This window comes from Phoxinus phoxinus (genome assembly GCF_949152265.1).
Source record: "Phoxinus phoxinus genome assembly, chromosome: 15".
In the NCBI taxonomy this organism is placed as follows: domain Eukaryota; kingdom Metazoa; phylum Chordata; class Actinopteri; order Cypriniformes; family Leuciscidae; genus Phoxinus; species Phoxinus phoxinus.
Genome location: NC_136890.1, coordinates 25,705,301 through 25,719,830, shown reverse-complemented (window position 1 = coordinate 25,719,830; position 14,530 = coordinate 25,705,301). Strand labels below are relative to the sequence as shown.

Here is a 14,530-nt window from a genome sequence, read left to right as displayed (position 1 = left end):
CTGCTTGTGAATGTAAAATGTCTGCAAAGTTTTTAAGGTCAAAGTGCACAACAAATAAAGTTATTGTCTTCTAAAAGAAAGAATCGATTCTGAACTGAACTGAAACGAATCGTCAGCATATCCTGTATGTCCATATAACTTCCTACATACCTACGTAACAATGTAACAAATTTGTACAGCGCCAGCCTATGGTCATCATCGGCTGCCCGCGAATTATGTGTGCTTTGACCCGCCCTCAAAGAATGTATATATAGTTGAAGCCTGGAGGAGTTTGGTTCGTGTTGCCGACATGTCAAAAAGACGCTGTTTTCTGCGCTGTGAATCAACTTTGCACGCACTTCAAAAAGATAAGGACTCACAATGGAATTGGTACCTCTTGATACCACTGTGCAAGCACTGAGGAAGCCTCCAGAGCTGAACTTCAGATATGGAAATGGCTGTTTTGTTTTCAACACGTGCTGTAAGAGGTAGACCAATCATAAAAGACAGGACCATCTGACCAATCAGAGCAGAGTAGGCTCTCGGAAAGGAGGGGTTTAAAGAGACTGAAGCTTCGAACGAACCGTTTTCAGACTCTTTGAGGAATGAGGTGATGTGCAATGTATATTATGAGAAATTTCAAGAGTTTTTTTTACCTTGGATGAATTGTAAATCTATTATAGAAGACCTCCAAAACAAAATTGGGAACCTTTAAAATAGCACAATAGGGGCACTTTAAATTAATCAAATTCAAAAGAACAATGTCCTTTCACAAATCACAGAGAAATGTTGAATGTGTAATGCTATAAGATTCCAGCAGGGGGAGCCACAGACTGGACTGTCTCAGAGGGATGAGCATGTCTCTATCTCTCTCTCTCTCTCTCTCTCTCTCTCTCTCTCTCTCTCTCTCTCTCTCTCTCTCTCTCTCTCTCTCTCTCTCAACTGGGTCAATGTCACATTACTCACACCTGATGTACTACAGTATCCTACCACAGTCAGCAGTGCCCTCTGACAGATAGAGGACAGAATGACCCCAATACCCACACAAAAACAGCATTTACACATGCACACAGCGGAGATGGAGACCTACTTGCGTCTGTTTCTTCAGGGTCCTCAGGGGGGAGCTCCACTTCCTCTCTACTTTTATCATCATCTACCAACGGCTCCTGTGATGGCATGACTGGATCCTGCAGAGAGAGGAAAAAAAACAGGTGATACGGGGAAGGTACGTCTTTTGTCCCTCTCCTCTCTGAGGCTCCAACTCAGAATCTCACTTATCCCAATATGAAATCAAAACCTATTTACTTCCTTAATAAAGGTCCCTTGTGCAGACAGATAGACAGATAGATAGATAGATAGATAGATAGATAGATAGATAGATAGATAGATAGATAGATAGATAGATAGATAGATAGATAGATAGATAGATAGATAGATAGATAGATAGATAGATAGATAGATAGACAGAGATAGATAGATAGATAGAATGACAGAGATAGATAGATAGATAGATAGATAGATAGATAGATAGATAGATAGATAGATAGATAGATAGATAGATAGATAGATAGATAGAATGACAGAGATAGATAGATAGATAGATAGATAGATAGATAGATAGATAGATAGATAGATAGAATGACAGAGATAGATAGATAGATAGATAGATAGATAGATAGATAGATAGATAGATAGATAGATAGATAGATAGATAGATAGATAGATAGATAGATAGAATGACAGAGATAGATAGATAGATAGATAGATAGATAGATAGATAGATAGAATGACAGAGATAGATAGATAGATAGATAGATAGATAGATAGAATGACAGAGATAGATAGATAGATAGATAGATAGATAGATAGATAGATAGATAGATAGATAGATAGATAGATAGATAGATAGATAGATAGATAGATAGATAGATAGATAGATAGATAGATAGATAGAATGACAGAGATAGATAGATAGATAGATAGATAGATAGATAGATAGATAGATAGATAGATAGATAGATAGATAGATAGATAGATAGATAGATAGATAGATAGATAGATAGATAGATAGATAGATAGATAGAGTTCTTTTTCTGTGTTGAAGGGCTTTGGATTGAGTAAATTACTCTTCATTCCAATTCGAGACCATAAATGTGTAACAACAAAATGATGACAAACATTTGAGAGAAAGAGAGAGAGAAAAATAACTATAATGAAAGGAGGCAGGCGGATGACAGAATGTCTTCACAAAATGAGGGAAAAGTCAGACTGTAAAGCTCATCAGTTTTGGCTTCTGTTCGAAAAACATCGGCTGTAGGAAATCGGAGGTCTGATGTCTTCTGTCATGTAAATAAATCAGGAGCACAATGTTGAATTTCGTACTGAATTTCCCACATACAGAAAGCCCTGCAGAAACAGTTTCTTGCAGAAGGTGGTGTGAAGATGTTTAATGTTACAGTTTTTCAGTCTATGATTTCGACACTCTGTCTAAGTAAGCACAGAATCAGGTCAATTCAATACTGACAAGACAGTGTTATCACAAATCACAAATTCCACAAGGGCTATCTTTGAAACACTGTTTTAAAATCCAACAACACTCTTGAGAAGTGAGAAGAGAGGCAAACTCTGTCAAAAGGTCAATAAAACATTACAATGAAACAGTAATGAGCTTCTCAACGGCGGAGGATCGGCTTATTTTAATGAAACAAAGAAAAATTATTTTTATATTTTGCAAGTCAAATGTTTAACAACAGACAGATGATGCATATTTTTAGAGCTGACTAAAAGACTCACCATATGCCTTTGACAGGTCAGTGAGACGAGCTTGTGACAGCGTTTATGGACCAGAAGCTTGCAGTTGATACACTTGTAGCCCTGACGCCCCAGTCCCCATATCCTCTCGCTGCAGTGGCCACAGTACGCTTTCTGAGAGAGACACAGACACACACGGCGACTGAAGTTAGACTATCGCTATCTGTGATCAGTTTAGCAAGTCGAAACACTTCATGAATGAGTTAATCTGTTAACAACACACTGGGAAAGAAAAAGGGATGTCTTACAGATATCACATGAGTAGATGGCACACATGAGCTGAGTAATAAATTCTGAACTCAAATTAAGTTGAAATAAAGCATGATGACGTGAATACACTACTGTTCAAAAATCTGGGGTTTTAAATAAAAAAAATAATAATATTCAGAATCAGCAAGGATTCAATAATTGATCAAAACTGACAAGTATGTGTTTTTTAACTATTTTTAACTATTTTACAGTGTTCCCACAAAACATATTAAGCAGCACAACTGGTTTCAAAATTAATACTAATATTAAATGTTTCTTGAGCACAAATCAACATTATTAGAATGATTCCTGAATGATCATGTGACACTGAAGACTGGAGTAATGATGCTGAAAATTCAGCTTTGCCATCACAGGAATAAATTCTGTTTTAAAATATATTAAAATAGTTATAATTTTAAAATTATTAAATTAAAATTAAAATTATTCTAAACTGCAATAATCTTTCACAATATTACCATTTTTATTGTATTTTTGATATAAGTATCAATGTATATCCAATAAGCATTGGAACTGTATGTAAACTAAATATCAAAGATTTCTGACAGGACCTTGGTCAGATAAATATCCTGCATCATACTTGTATCAATGTATTATTTACATTTACATTTTATGTATTGCTAAACACATTCTAAATGACACAAGCTCAGCATCTGTACATACTTAAAGCCTAGCGAATGATTTCAACAGATTTTGTTTAAAATCCAAGCTCGGCAGATCAGAGGACTCTGCTGACTGCTGTAACCAACAATAAGGTTTCACACACACACACACACACACACACACACACACACACACACACACACACACACACACACTCACACACATGCCCTGTGAGTCATAAATAAATGAAAATATCTTTAGCTCAGTTCGTTGTGAGGTTCTCCATCTGTCTGCTGGTGAGAGAAAATGAGCAAGAGACTGAGAGAGACACAATGTTACAGTAAAAAATGGTATAAAAGCATGGTAGAAATAGTAAATAACACCGGTCAAAACTGAGGAATGATTTGGAAAATAAATACAGCAAAGGATGACATGGGCAAGACCAAGAAAGATGCTAGGCACAAGTCTTCTGTCCATGTGATATGCAAACCGTCCACCAGGGGGCTCTAACAGCGGGACTTCAGTGCTACATGTAGCATAATCCTATTAAAATATGCTAATCTTTCATTAACGGACATGCTCTTCCACTGACAGTTTCCCCTCTCTCCCATAGCTTATAACTGAGCATCGTCTGGTTTAACGGACCTTCAACAAACCCTCAGAGAAGGACTCAGTGGGTATAAGATGCTCTTCTTGTCAGTGCTTGACGTTTCCTCCGTTCCTCGACTCTATTTCACAGCTCTGTGAGCATGTCATGATCCCTGTGCTGCCGGTGAGGTTTTAGACAACACTTTCTCACCATCTAAGGAGATGTTCACCTGCTGCAGTGATTTCTCTGTATCTTTGAAGCCTCCAGCCCTGATGAATGACCTACATTTTCTTGCCGCTTTCTGTCAGGTGCTCAGTTTATGTAACTGGGGTTAAACGTTCGGAAATTAGGGCTTGAAAGTAGCACACATCATCTAAAGCTTGAAGCTGGCATCAGGAAATAAACATGTTCCTTATGATCAGGGAGGGGAATAGTAAAGAACTGAACCATTCTGGTTCATTAATGATTCCATTAACAATTCTTTTAGTAGCCTACATGAAAGGATTAAATATAAAATAAAATAAATAAAAAAGAAAGAAATGCAATTCCATTACCAAATGATGACATTATGTACAACTATTTGTGTGTTTTTACAGACTTTTAAATGACTTTTACAGTGTATTAGAGGTTACCGGTATAATGGTTTAGTATGTGTATAATGTTAACTAAACATTGTCAAAGTAACAAAAAGTCAGTCACATTGATTTACAGTCTCACATTTTGTAAACTATATTTTTGAATCACTAAAAAGAACCAGCTCATAAGAGTCGTTCATTCTCTAATTGGACTACACTAGTTGTGCTGTACGTGTCTGATTCACTAAAAAGAAGAGACTCATAAGAGTCAGTCATTCACTAACCAGGCCACACTAGTTGCAATGTGTTTGATTCACTCAAAAGATCCTGCTCATAAGAGTCATTTGTTCAGGAATCAGAGTACCGGTATACTGGTTGCACTGCATGTATTTAATTCATTTAAAAAATTTGGCTCATAAGAGTAATTTATTTGGTAATCGGACAACACTGGTTATCCTGTGTTTGATTCCCTAAAAAGAACCGGCTCACAAGAGTCATTCATTCTGAAATCAAACTTCACTGCTCGCGTTGCGTCCGTTTCACAAAAAAAGGACCGGATCATTAAGAGAGTTATAGGCCTTCAGTCTATCATTTGGACGCACTGTCTGTTTTGCGCTGTAGATTCAGTAGAAGTGTTGCGGTGCCTGTAAATAGTAGTGTAGGAAACACTACTCAGTGAGTGGAGGCGGGGCTAATTTGCATATTCATAGAACCGCGTATACTAAATGAGGCAAGAGTGTAGAGTTACATTCAAGCTATTTTAAGACATGAAGACATTTATTTCAAGGAAAAAAACTTTTAAATATGTAATTTTGGTGATCAAAGATATGTTTTAAAGGATAAAATAATTGACTACAGGGGGACTTTAACAAAACAGAATTTCTTCCTAATTAGTCAGTTTGTGAAGCAGCGACTTATCTGAAATCCAGCCGCTTATCAAGATCTAATCTTTTGCTTTTTGTTGAACTAGCACAAAAAAAAAAAAAAAAACTTCCTGTGTTTTGACAGGGAATGAAAAACAGAGAAAGAAGTATTAAATTTCCCAACGCATCTGTTTTATTTCCAACCAAAATCTCAGGATCTTCCTCAAGGACGACTAGAAGGCAGCATTGGCACACCCATCAGCAGGAAATGATCAAAGAACAACATCCTGGATTCACCTGAAGCTATACGCACTGATTCTGTGCCGTTATTCTTAGAAATCTGTGCAATCTTTCATACAAACATCTCTTTCTTCTCTCCCCCTTTCGCATCTGAATCCCAGCACAGCTTCCACCCCGTGGACTTTTTGAACATGTCGAGCCAGCGCTGCTAAGCGAACGCAGTGCCAGAGAAACAATGTGTATCTGCACGCATTTAAAACACATCAAGACTGCACGTATCGGGCTTCCATTCAGGACAGTGGATTAAACTTTAAACCCGACCAATTGTCCCCAACAAAAAGCAAACATTTAACACAGCTGAGCGAAAGGGGCCTTCAGGGCCGAGCGTGTGCACCACGTATCCCAGATACAGCAGGAATATCATGGGAATGTAATGCAAGACACTCTGCTATCTAGTCTAAAGGGGGGCAACAGACCAGCAAAATCCCATTCATTTTCTCCGTAGGATATTGGTTTTCAGCCATAATGCCAAAACCATCCAAAGTAAATTCCAAAGAAAGAAGATAATTCAAATACATTATTGTGGCAGATGAGTAAAGTATAATTGACCAAAAAAAAAGTGCATGGTCAATATATATTGTTTCCATATAAATTAATCATACAAAATGAACAAATTAATTAGCTCTAATCTGAATCATTTGTAAGTATGTCATGTAGAGCAGGAGATGGAAAATGACCAGAGACGCGACTTAAAAATGAATGCAAAACTTTTAACCCAGCAGAAGAATATTTTGCAGCTCACTATTTTTTTATGAGGAGCAGGAAAAAGCACCAAGAGAGGATCAAATGTTTATGTCAGACACTTTCACATGCGCACCCACCCTCCCACACACACACACACACACACACACACACACACAGCCCTCTTCGCATGCCTCTGTATTTTTCACTTCCTCTCCTCCTAATCCTCCCCCTTTCTCTCTCTTTTGTAGAGAGGGAATAAAACATGTCTAATTCAAAGTCATCCATGTCATTTAGCAGTTTCTAAAACACACACACACTCCTGAGCCATAAGTGGGACACTGACAATAATTACAAGGACCTGAGGCTCTTCAGAGTGACATCATCTGTGAATCGTCCGCATGCATAAGAGCGCTGCCCTATCGGCTCGAAAACACCCACGTAGACAGCACACACACTCTGATCGCACACACACTAATCACAATATTAGATATATGCTCAGATCTCAAAACAAACGGACTGGGGCTCATCAGCCTGAGTTCAAGTTTGAAAGGAATGCAAAGCATGCTTGGCAGAACTGGCACAGAACAAGGACAAATCCTGAGAAAGACATTGTCATTGAAAAGCAGTGACAGAAAACAAACACAAGCAAGTAAAAATAGTCTTTTTGCTCAGATAGGAGATCACCATGTAACTGCTTCAGCAGGAAAAAAATGTAAGGATGAGAAAAAGCATGGGAGAAAGACACGGGGTGTGATTTCATTCTGTCCCCTCACGACTTGGCAAACGCTCCACGGCATCCTTACAGCACAGCAGAGCTGGATCACACTCATCCCGAGGATTCACCCGAGACGCCTTACAAATGATTCAACCGGGATGGATTTCTGAGTGCTGGATGAAATAGATTTCCGTTTACGATGTGCTCCATGAAGTTAATTTGATAGGGATTTTGGCCGCCATCCCTTAAACGACTACACATAGAATGCAATGGAGGCAAAAAGTACAATCTGTCCAATGAAGCAGAACATGCCTTTAACTAATGAAGGGACCGAACAATGAAGTTGTTCGTATATTTGATAGGTCCTAATATTTATATATTCACACTTATGTACCACAAACGCAACACCATCACAACGGCAACAGATCCCATAATCTCTAATACGGACTCAAGTTTTAAAAATATCTGTTTGTCTTTACATTTATATAAAAATGTAGAATACGGCCCCTTTAAATAGTTATTATTGGTGTCTGAAGGTGAAGGTTAAGTGTTAAGAGTTTGTTATCTCTGCCAATGGTGTTGAAAAATACAGGTCAGTCGGCTAAGAGATGAGAGGAACCCAGGCTCAGATTTTATCGACCGTGCCCTCAGAAGAGCCGAGATGAGTGAAGTGCCTGGAAATGATCTCAGCGCATTACCACAGAAACACAAACACACACACACACACACGCACGCACGCACACACACACACACACCATTAAAACAGTGCTATGACTGTCTAGAGTTTGTGCATGTCAATATCCATTACTTAATGCGAGACATTTAAAATCGGCACTTTGTTTTCTTACCTGTTAAGGAAGTACATGCTAACAGCTGAGTTCAGACAAGGCCGGTCTTTCGTAGCATGAGCAAACCTTTATAATATGCACACAGAAAATATCAAGCACTATAACATTCTCCCTTAAAAACAATATCAAAAAGATGAATTAAAAAAAATTACGACCATATCTCCATTTCTGTAACCGCTCACCTACAGTTTGCTTAGTTTTAGGGGCTGTTTCTTTTATTACAAGTACCCGATGTCTAATTACGCTCTGAAGCTCCAACGCTCGGTCTGATGCAGACGCCACACCTGCTGCCACCTTCATCGCCACGGCAACAGATGCCAATTTCCTTATTTATGACATCATAAATTAATCTCTGTGAACTACACTCAAATTTAAGGGAAATCTCCTCCTCTTTTCATTTTCAGACACAACACACGCGATCAAAGAGCCAAAACAACACGGACAAGCGGAAACTATCTCGGTAAACTGCACAAGTCTTGTGTCGTTCCGCCACATTGCAGGAAAATAAACTTCTAGAAGTCTCAAGAGGATTTGAAATGCGTCTGTATTGTTTGAGAGAAGGATGTGACTTGATTATTCTGTCACACGTATGATAGATGAAAAGCACATGAAAGCAGTGAGAGAGAGAAAAGTAATGGGTAAAACTCAATCTATTATACAGCCTTTAAAAGGATTTGTTACAGATTGTACATGTCCTGTGCTGGCTGTCCAAAGGGAGCTGCGAACTAAGAGACAAAGATAGATCCAGAGGTGATGATGGGAGAGAGGGACGGGTCGAGTCAGATCCTTAAAAGAAGGACAGAGAGAGGGAAAAACATGACCTACTTCTGCTCTGTCCCTTGTTTCTATGGAGAAGGAGAGGAGAGAGTGGAAAAGTAGCAGGAGGGCAGAATGTGTTCTCAGAGAGAGAGAGAGATGCGCCAACAGGAAGTTACTCTGATGTTGAATGGACTCTGAATACTAGCTAACTACTTATTGACTACTATTTCAAAAAATAATAGTAATAAAATAATAAAAGTGAAATAGGTATCATGCAACGTTAAATTATTTAAATGTTAGTTTACTGTCAGAATACTTTACATTGCATGTGGTTGGCAATGCATCTAGTCATCATCTTATGAATAAAAATTAAATAACAATATAATTATAATATTTTTTTTAATATGTATTAAACAATCACGTTATAAAATATTATTCAGATATTGAAAAATAAAAAAATAACACTTATTTTATTTTTATATAATGTTTTTTTTATATAATGTTAATCAAATAAGAAAATGTTATCAAATAATGATTAGAAAATAGATATTAACAAGTACCGGTAGATGCTTCTTACTGGAAACGCATTGCGTTGTGGGATACAGTATTCCATGCAATGTACGTTTTGGCAAATTTTAAATGTATTACAATTTCTTAATTTTTTTGTAAAAAAAAATCTATATAAATGAATCAGATATAAAATTTAAATATGATTTTTTTTTTTTTATGTTATATAAAAATAATAAGCTATAAATCAAAGAACTTTATCAATTCAGGATTTGAAGAAGAGATTCTTCCATATATTTAATTCATCCAGAAAATGTGCACACAGTATACATATGCTGTTCGAACAATGTTTTTGTAATTCTGTTTGGTGTCGCTAGTAGCGCAGAAATGATGCAGTGTCTCTTTAAACAGCCACCATTAGCTTTGTTAAAAGTGTTTTACACTCATGGACTCAAATTAATGTCTGCAGAGTTTTGCCCCGTCAGCAGTCTGACATCACAGCTTTTCAGGAAATCTGAAAAATTAAGACTACTCTAAACATGACTTTGGAGAACTGCTTATCTTGATGATGTCATCCTGCAGTTTAGCCATATTGCTCATAATGTGGTCAAACATTGATCGCCTTGTTAAGGAGAAATGAGAAGAGTCATTTACGCACATTACCGTGACACACACACACACACCTGCTGTGGTGAGAGGGAGTTTTCCGAAGGCACTGTGCTCATCATGTGTCTCTCTAAGCCTCTTTCTCTTTCTGTTTTCTTCTTCTCTATCTCTGCCAAGGGCCATTGCAACATCTCCAAGAAAAGGGACATTTCAGTGTTGGCAAAAATAGCACAAGCGAAAATGAACAATGTCCCTCTCCCGTACGTCTCTCCCCTGCCTTCGTTCCTCCCTCTTCCTCTCTCTTGTGTTGTTTGGTGTTCTTCTTTGTCTGGCACATGTTCTGCTCAGTAGAAGAATGAAGATTACTGGAGGAAGAGGTCTGCATTAACATAACAAATCCTCAAGGGATGATATCTGATTAAAGGCAGGGCATCGCTGCATAAAATAGACATCGCACTCAAGAGCCTCGGTCTATCTCTCCCTTCCCTTCCTATCGGCTTTCTATCAGTCAGCATGATAAACAATTCACTCAAGCACTAGATCGGGGTTGGAGTGGGAGAACCGGGGCTAAAACCAAACACTTTTCAAGCAGACAAATACACACCACCACCAAACCAGCTCCAGATAATTATTGATGGTTTAAGAGTCAGATACTTTTTGTAACAGCCACTACAGTTTAATATGCTACCAGTTGCTACTACACCTACTTATCAACAGTCACTAGTAAGATTTGTAACAACTGTAGATTTTCATCATAAGTCACTACTATGGACTAAATATGCTAACAACTGCTAACATGCTAACAGTTAGCTAAATGCTAACAGTTGCTACTAGGGCTACTTAATCATTCAAACATTTATTCAGGAACAAATACATGTCATTTAAAGAGAAGGGTTAGACAATACAAATATACTTGCTATTATTATATAGTAAATAATTAAAAACACACTACCATTCAAAAGTTTGGTTCGGTATAGTTTTTTCATGTTTTTAAAATGAGTCTCTTGTGTTCAGCTCTTATGTGCCGTAGAAACGCAACATTTTCAAATGCATGTTTTCTCTTTAATATATATTAAAATGTAATTTATTTCTGTGCCTGCAAAGCTGAACTCAGCGTCACATGATCCTTCAAGAATTATTCCAATATGCTGATTTGGTGCTCACGTAACATTCCTTATTATTATCAATGTTGAAAACCGGTGCGCTGCTTATAGTTTTTTCAGGATTCTTTGATTGAAAGTTTAAAAGAACAGTATTTATTTAACATTATAAATGTCTTTACTGTCACTTTTGAACAAATTAATGCATCTATGCTGAATAAAAGTAAAAAAAAATACAGTAGAGTATTTTATTAAAATTAAAAAATAGCTTCACAGATTGTTTTTTTAAAAACTCATCTACAGTTGTTGCGTAATGCAGCTACAGACACTTATCGCAACTGTCTACTTGCCCATTTTCAAGTGTACGACATCCACAACTTCAGAGTTATTTATGCAGCTCTCAAACATAACTCTAAAAACCTCAAAAATGTGTTTTTGCCATATTTGCCATATTTGCTATTTGCCATAAACAAGATCTATCATGAAATGCACTCATCCCACAAACAGACCATAAATCTGAAGAAAGTGGGTTAAACACATTAAGAATCCACTCAGATGTCATCATTCAAGCCGGAGAGAACTAGACTTTAACTCACCCTGTTAAAGCGCTTGGCCTGGAAGAGGTGTCCGTTCACCCGGTACAGCTTCCTCCATCGTCTAGCTCCACGGCGATAGATCGATTCTAGGAGAGAGAGGAAACGGTTGTATAGGAGCAACATCGAGACTCGAGGAATGAAAAACAAATCAATCCCAACACAGAGCGAGGGAAGAGGACGAGAGACAGAAGAAGGGAGATGGACTGAGGTGTGGCTGGTCTTGACCCCGAGTGAAAGTGGACGAATTTCAACTGCGACTGAAAACATGCCCCGCTCAAAAGCAATGGGAAAAAGCTATCCCTCCCCTCTCTCATTGCTTCAGTGTCTCCATCTGACCCACCCTCCTCTTCTCACTCTCTCGTTTCTTTTCTCTTGTCGATCTGTTATTCCCTGCAGCATCACTTTGGTCACATGTTAACGGTCTGACAAGCGTCTAGATTGACCTAAATAGGTTCAACCACAATGAGACTTTGATCTGCTGCATCTCTGGGGTTTTGTCTTTATGTCTCACCACCTTGACAACATGAAGGATGACCTTTGTGTGAGTTTTTACGTACACACACAGAACAAAATACTGGCTGCAACTGAATACTATAAACCCTAAACAGTATGCAAAACTAAGATTCATGTGTCCAAAATAGTGAGTTGAAATCGTATGCCAAATTCCCTTGTCCATACATTCAATGAAAGTCAATAGGGTCCAAAACAACCCTGAGACATTTTCAATCTTTTTCTGTTCCACAGAAGAGAAAAATTACAGAATTTAAATTTTTGAGTATCACATTTAGTAGATGCATTGCTGCTTATAAATTAAAACAATTTGGACATTACCAACATTTGTCACTAAATATACAAATGATATTGCTCTTTTAAAGAGTTTAAATACCATTTAGTCTCTCTCGCTGTCCACAATGAAAGTCGATGAGGTCCAAAACAACACTGGACACTATTGACTGTCACTATAAAACAGACATTTTCAATCTTTTACTGTTCCACAAAAGAAAGTAAGTCATACATGTTCAGAATGACATAAGGGTGAGCAGCTGTTATTGTCTAAAAACTAAATTGTTGACAGAACTAAATTATCATTGCAATGTATCACTGAGGGTACAATGATATTACATAAATAATGGCATTTAAACCCTGAAAGACCCATATTGTCCTCGCTAGTGACCCACGGGTACCTCAGATACCCCAATATAGCTATGTCATTATGTTCTTATCTAATGTTCCAGTTAAATTGGCAGACCTTTTTTTCAAGCATAAGTGAGTCGCTGAGAATTGTGCTCGAGCCCTGGAGATTTGCTCTTGTCTGCTGCCGTTTCATGTTTCTGCCCTCAACTGCAGCTCAGTTACGTAAAACCGATAAATATTGAAATATTGTCGAAACTTTCAAGTGTCAGCCACTAATGAGCACCGGAGGAGATTCAAAGGCCTGGGCCTTGTGTGTATGAGAGAGAGATCTAAGTAAAATGAGAAATTGAAAGTCTGGGTTAAGCCTTCAGAAACTACTGTGTGGCATAAAGCAAAAGCAGTGCTTGAATATTAAAACATAACACCAATAACAACATATATTCAGCTTTGGAGAGTACCAAACCTAAAATGTCAGTGTGAAATGAACACTCGTCGCATATAAACACACCACACGCATCCAGACATTCAAAGTGTCGCTTGCATCAAAACTACACAACATGAATAATTTATTAATAGAACATGATAAAGCTGAAACTCACACAGTCTTCCAGAGGAATAACTGATGCCCCAACAGAGCAGTTAGACATGAGGAGAGGAGCATATTTTTAAACTTTAACATCAAACCCCATGAGGCCAGAACAAAATCTGTATTTTTTTCTTGTGTGGAAAAAAGTTATATGATTACTTGAAATATAATTCATAATTTACTAATACTATTTCTTACTGATCACATCATGGAACACATTAACATGATGATGAAAAATTTGAATCTTGTTCCTAAAGAACCATGCTCTTGTCATTGGTCAGAAATACATGATGGCCCACCATTGGTTGAGCCAAAGTTGCTGTTGTCGGGCTGTCAAACAAACAGAGCAATGTTTTGATGGGGCCACAGAACAACAGTGTTTACACTTGTTGGGGTAATCAACCTTTAATTAATGGCTTAATTACTTGTGTCTGCAATGCTGCAAATTAATTAAGCTATTATTACATATTAAGCTGAGTAAGGATTAAAAACAATGTCGAATTTCACCATTTTGAAGTGACATGCCTGCTTAAAGGTACACTAAAATTAGTACTGATATTTAAATATCAATTAATAGTCAGCATCTTAGTCTGCCTTGATGACAGTTCATGCAATAGTAAATTATTATTATTATTTTCAAAGGTGAAATCAGTTTTTCTGCTTTAAAGTCGCCATGAAATTAAAATTGACCCTATTTACTTTGTTAGCGGATATTACTAGTCTTGTGGTAAACAATTATGGCAATTATGGAATTATGGAATTATGGCAATTATGGAATGGCGTTCTTTTCTGATGACATAGGCTTGACGGCTTGGGTTGGTTAATCGCTTAACCACTCCCCTCAAACCGTTACTCTGCTATGGGCGAGAGATGGAGAGGAGGAGCGCTACAGTAAAACCCTGACCTCTGTTCAATATTCCGTTTCACTCGGAAATGCGTCACAACACTTGAGAAAAGTCGTTTGCAACTTCCGGTTCACGGGGACTTTAAATCCGTGTGGAAAAGATA

At 37.6% G+C, this 14,530-nt stretch overlaps 1 protein-coding gene across 4 annotated transcripts in view; it reads right to left on the bottom strand.

Annotated features, from left to right (window-relative positions):
- prkcz (protein kinase C, zeta) overlaps positions 1–14,530 on the bottom strand; it is a 100,729-nt gene that overhangs the window by 30,467 nt on the left and 55,732 nt on the right. For all 4 annotated transcript variants that reach the window (XM_079638565.1, XM_079638566.1, XM_079638568.1 and 1 more), the window contains 3 exons: positions 11,803–11,888; positions 2,773–2,904; positions 1,070–1,166 (listed from right to left, as the gene is read on the bottom strand). In XM_079638565.1, coding sequence (XP_079494691.1) covers positions 1,070–1,166; positions 2,773–2,904; positions 11,803–11,888 — 315 coding nt within the window. The remainder of the gene's footprint in view (positions 1–1,069; positions 1,167–2,772; positions 2,905–11,802; positions 11,889–14,530) is intronic.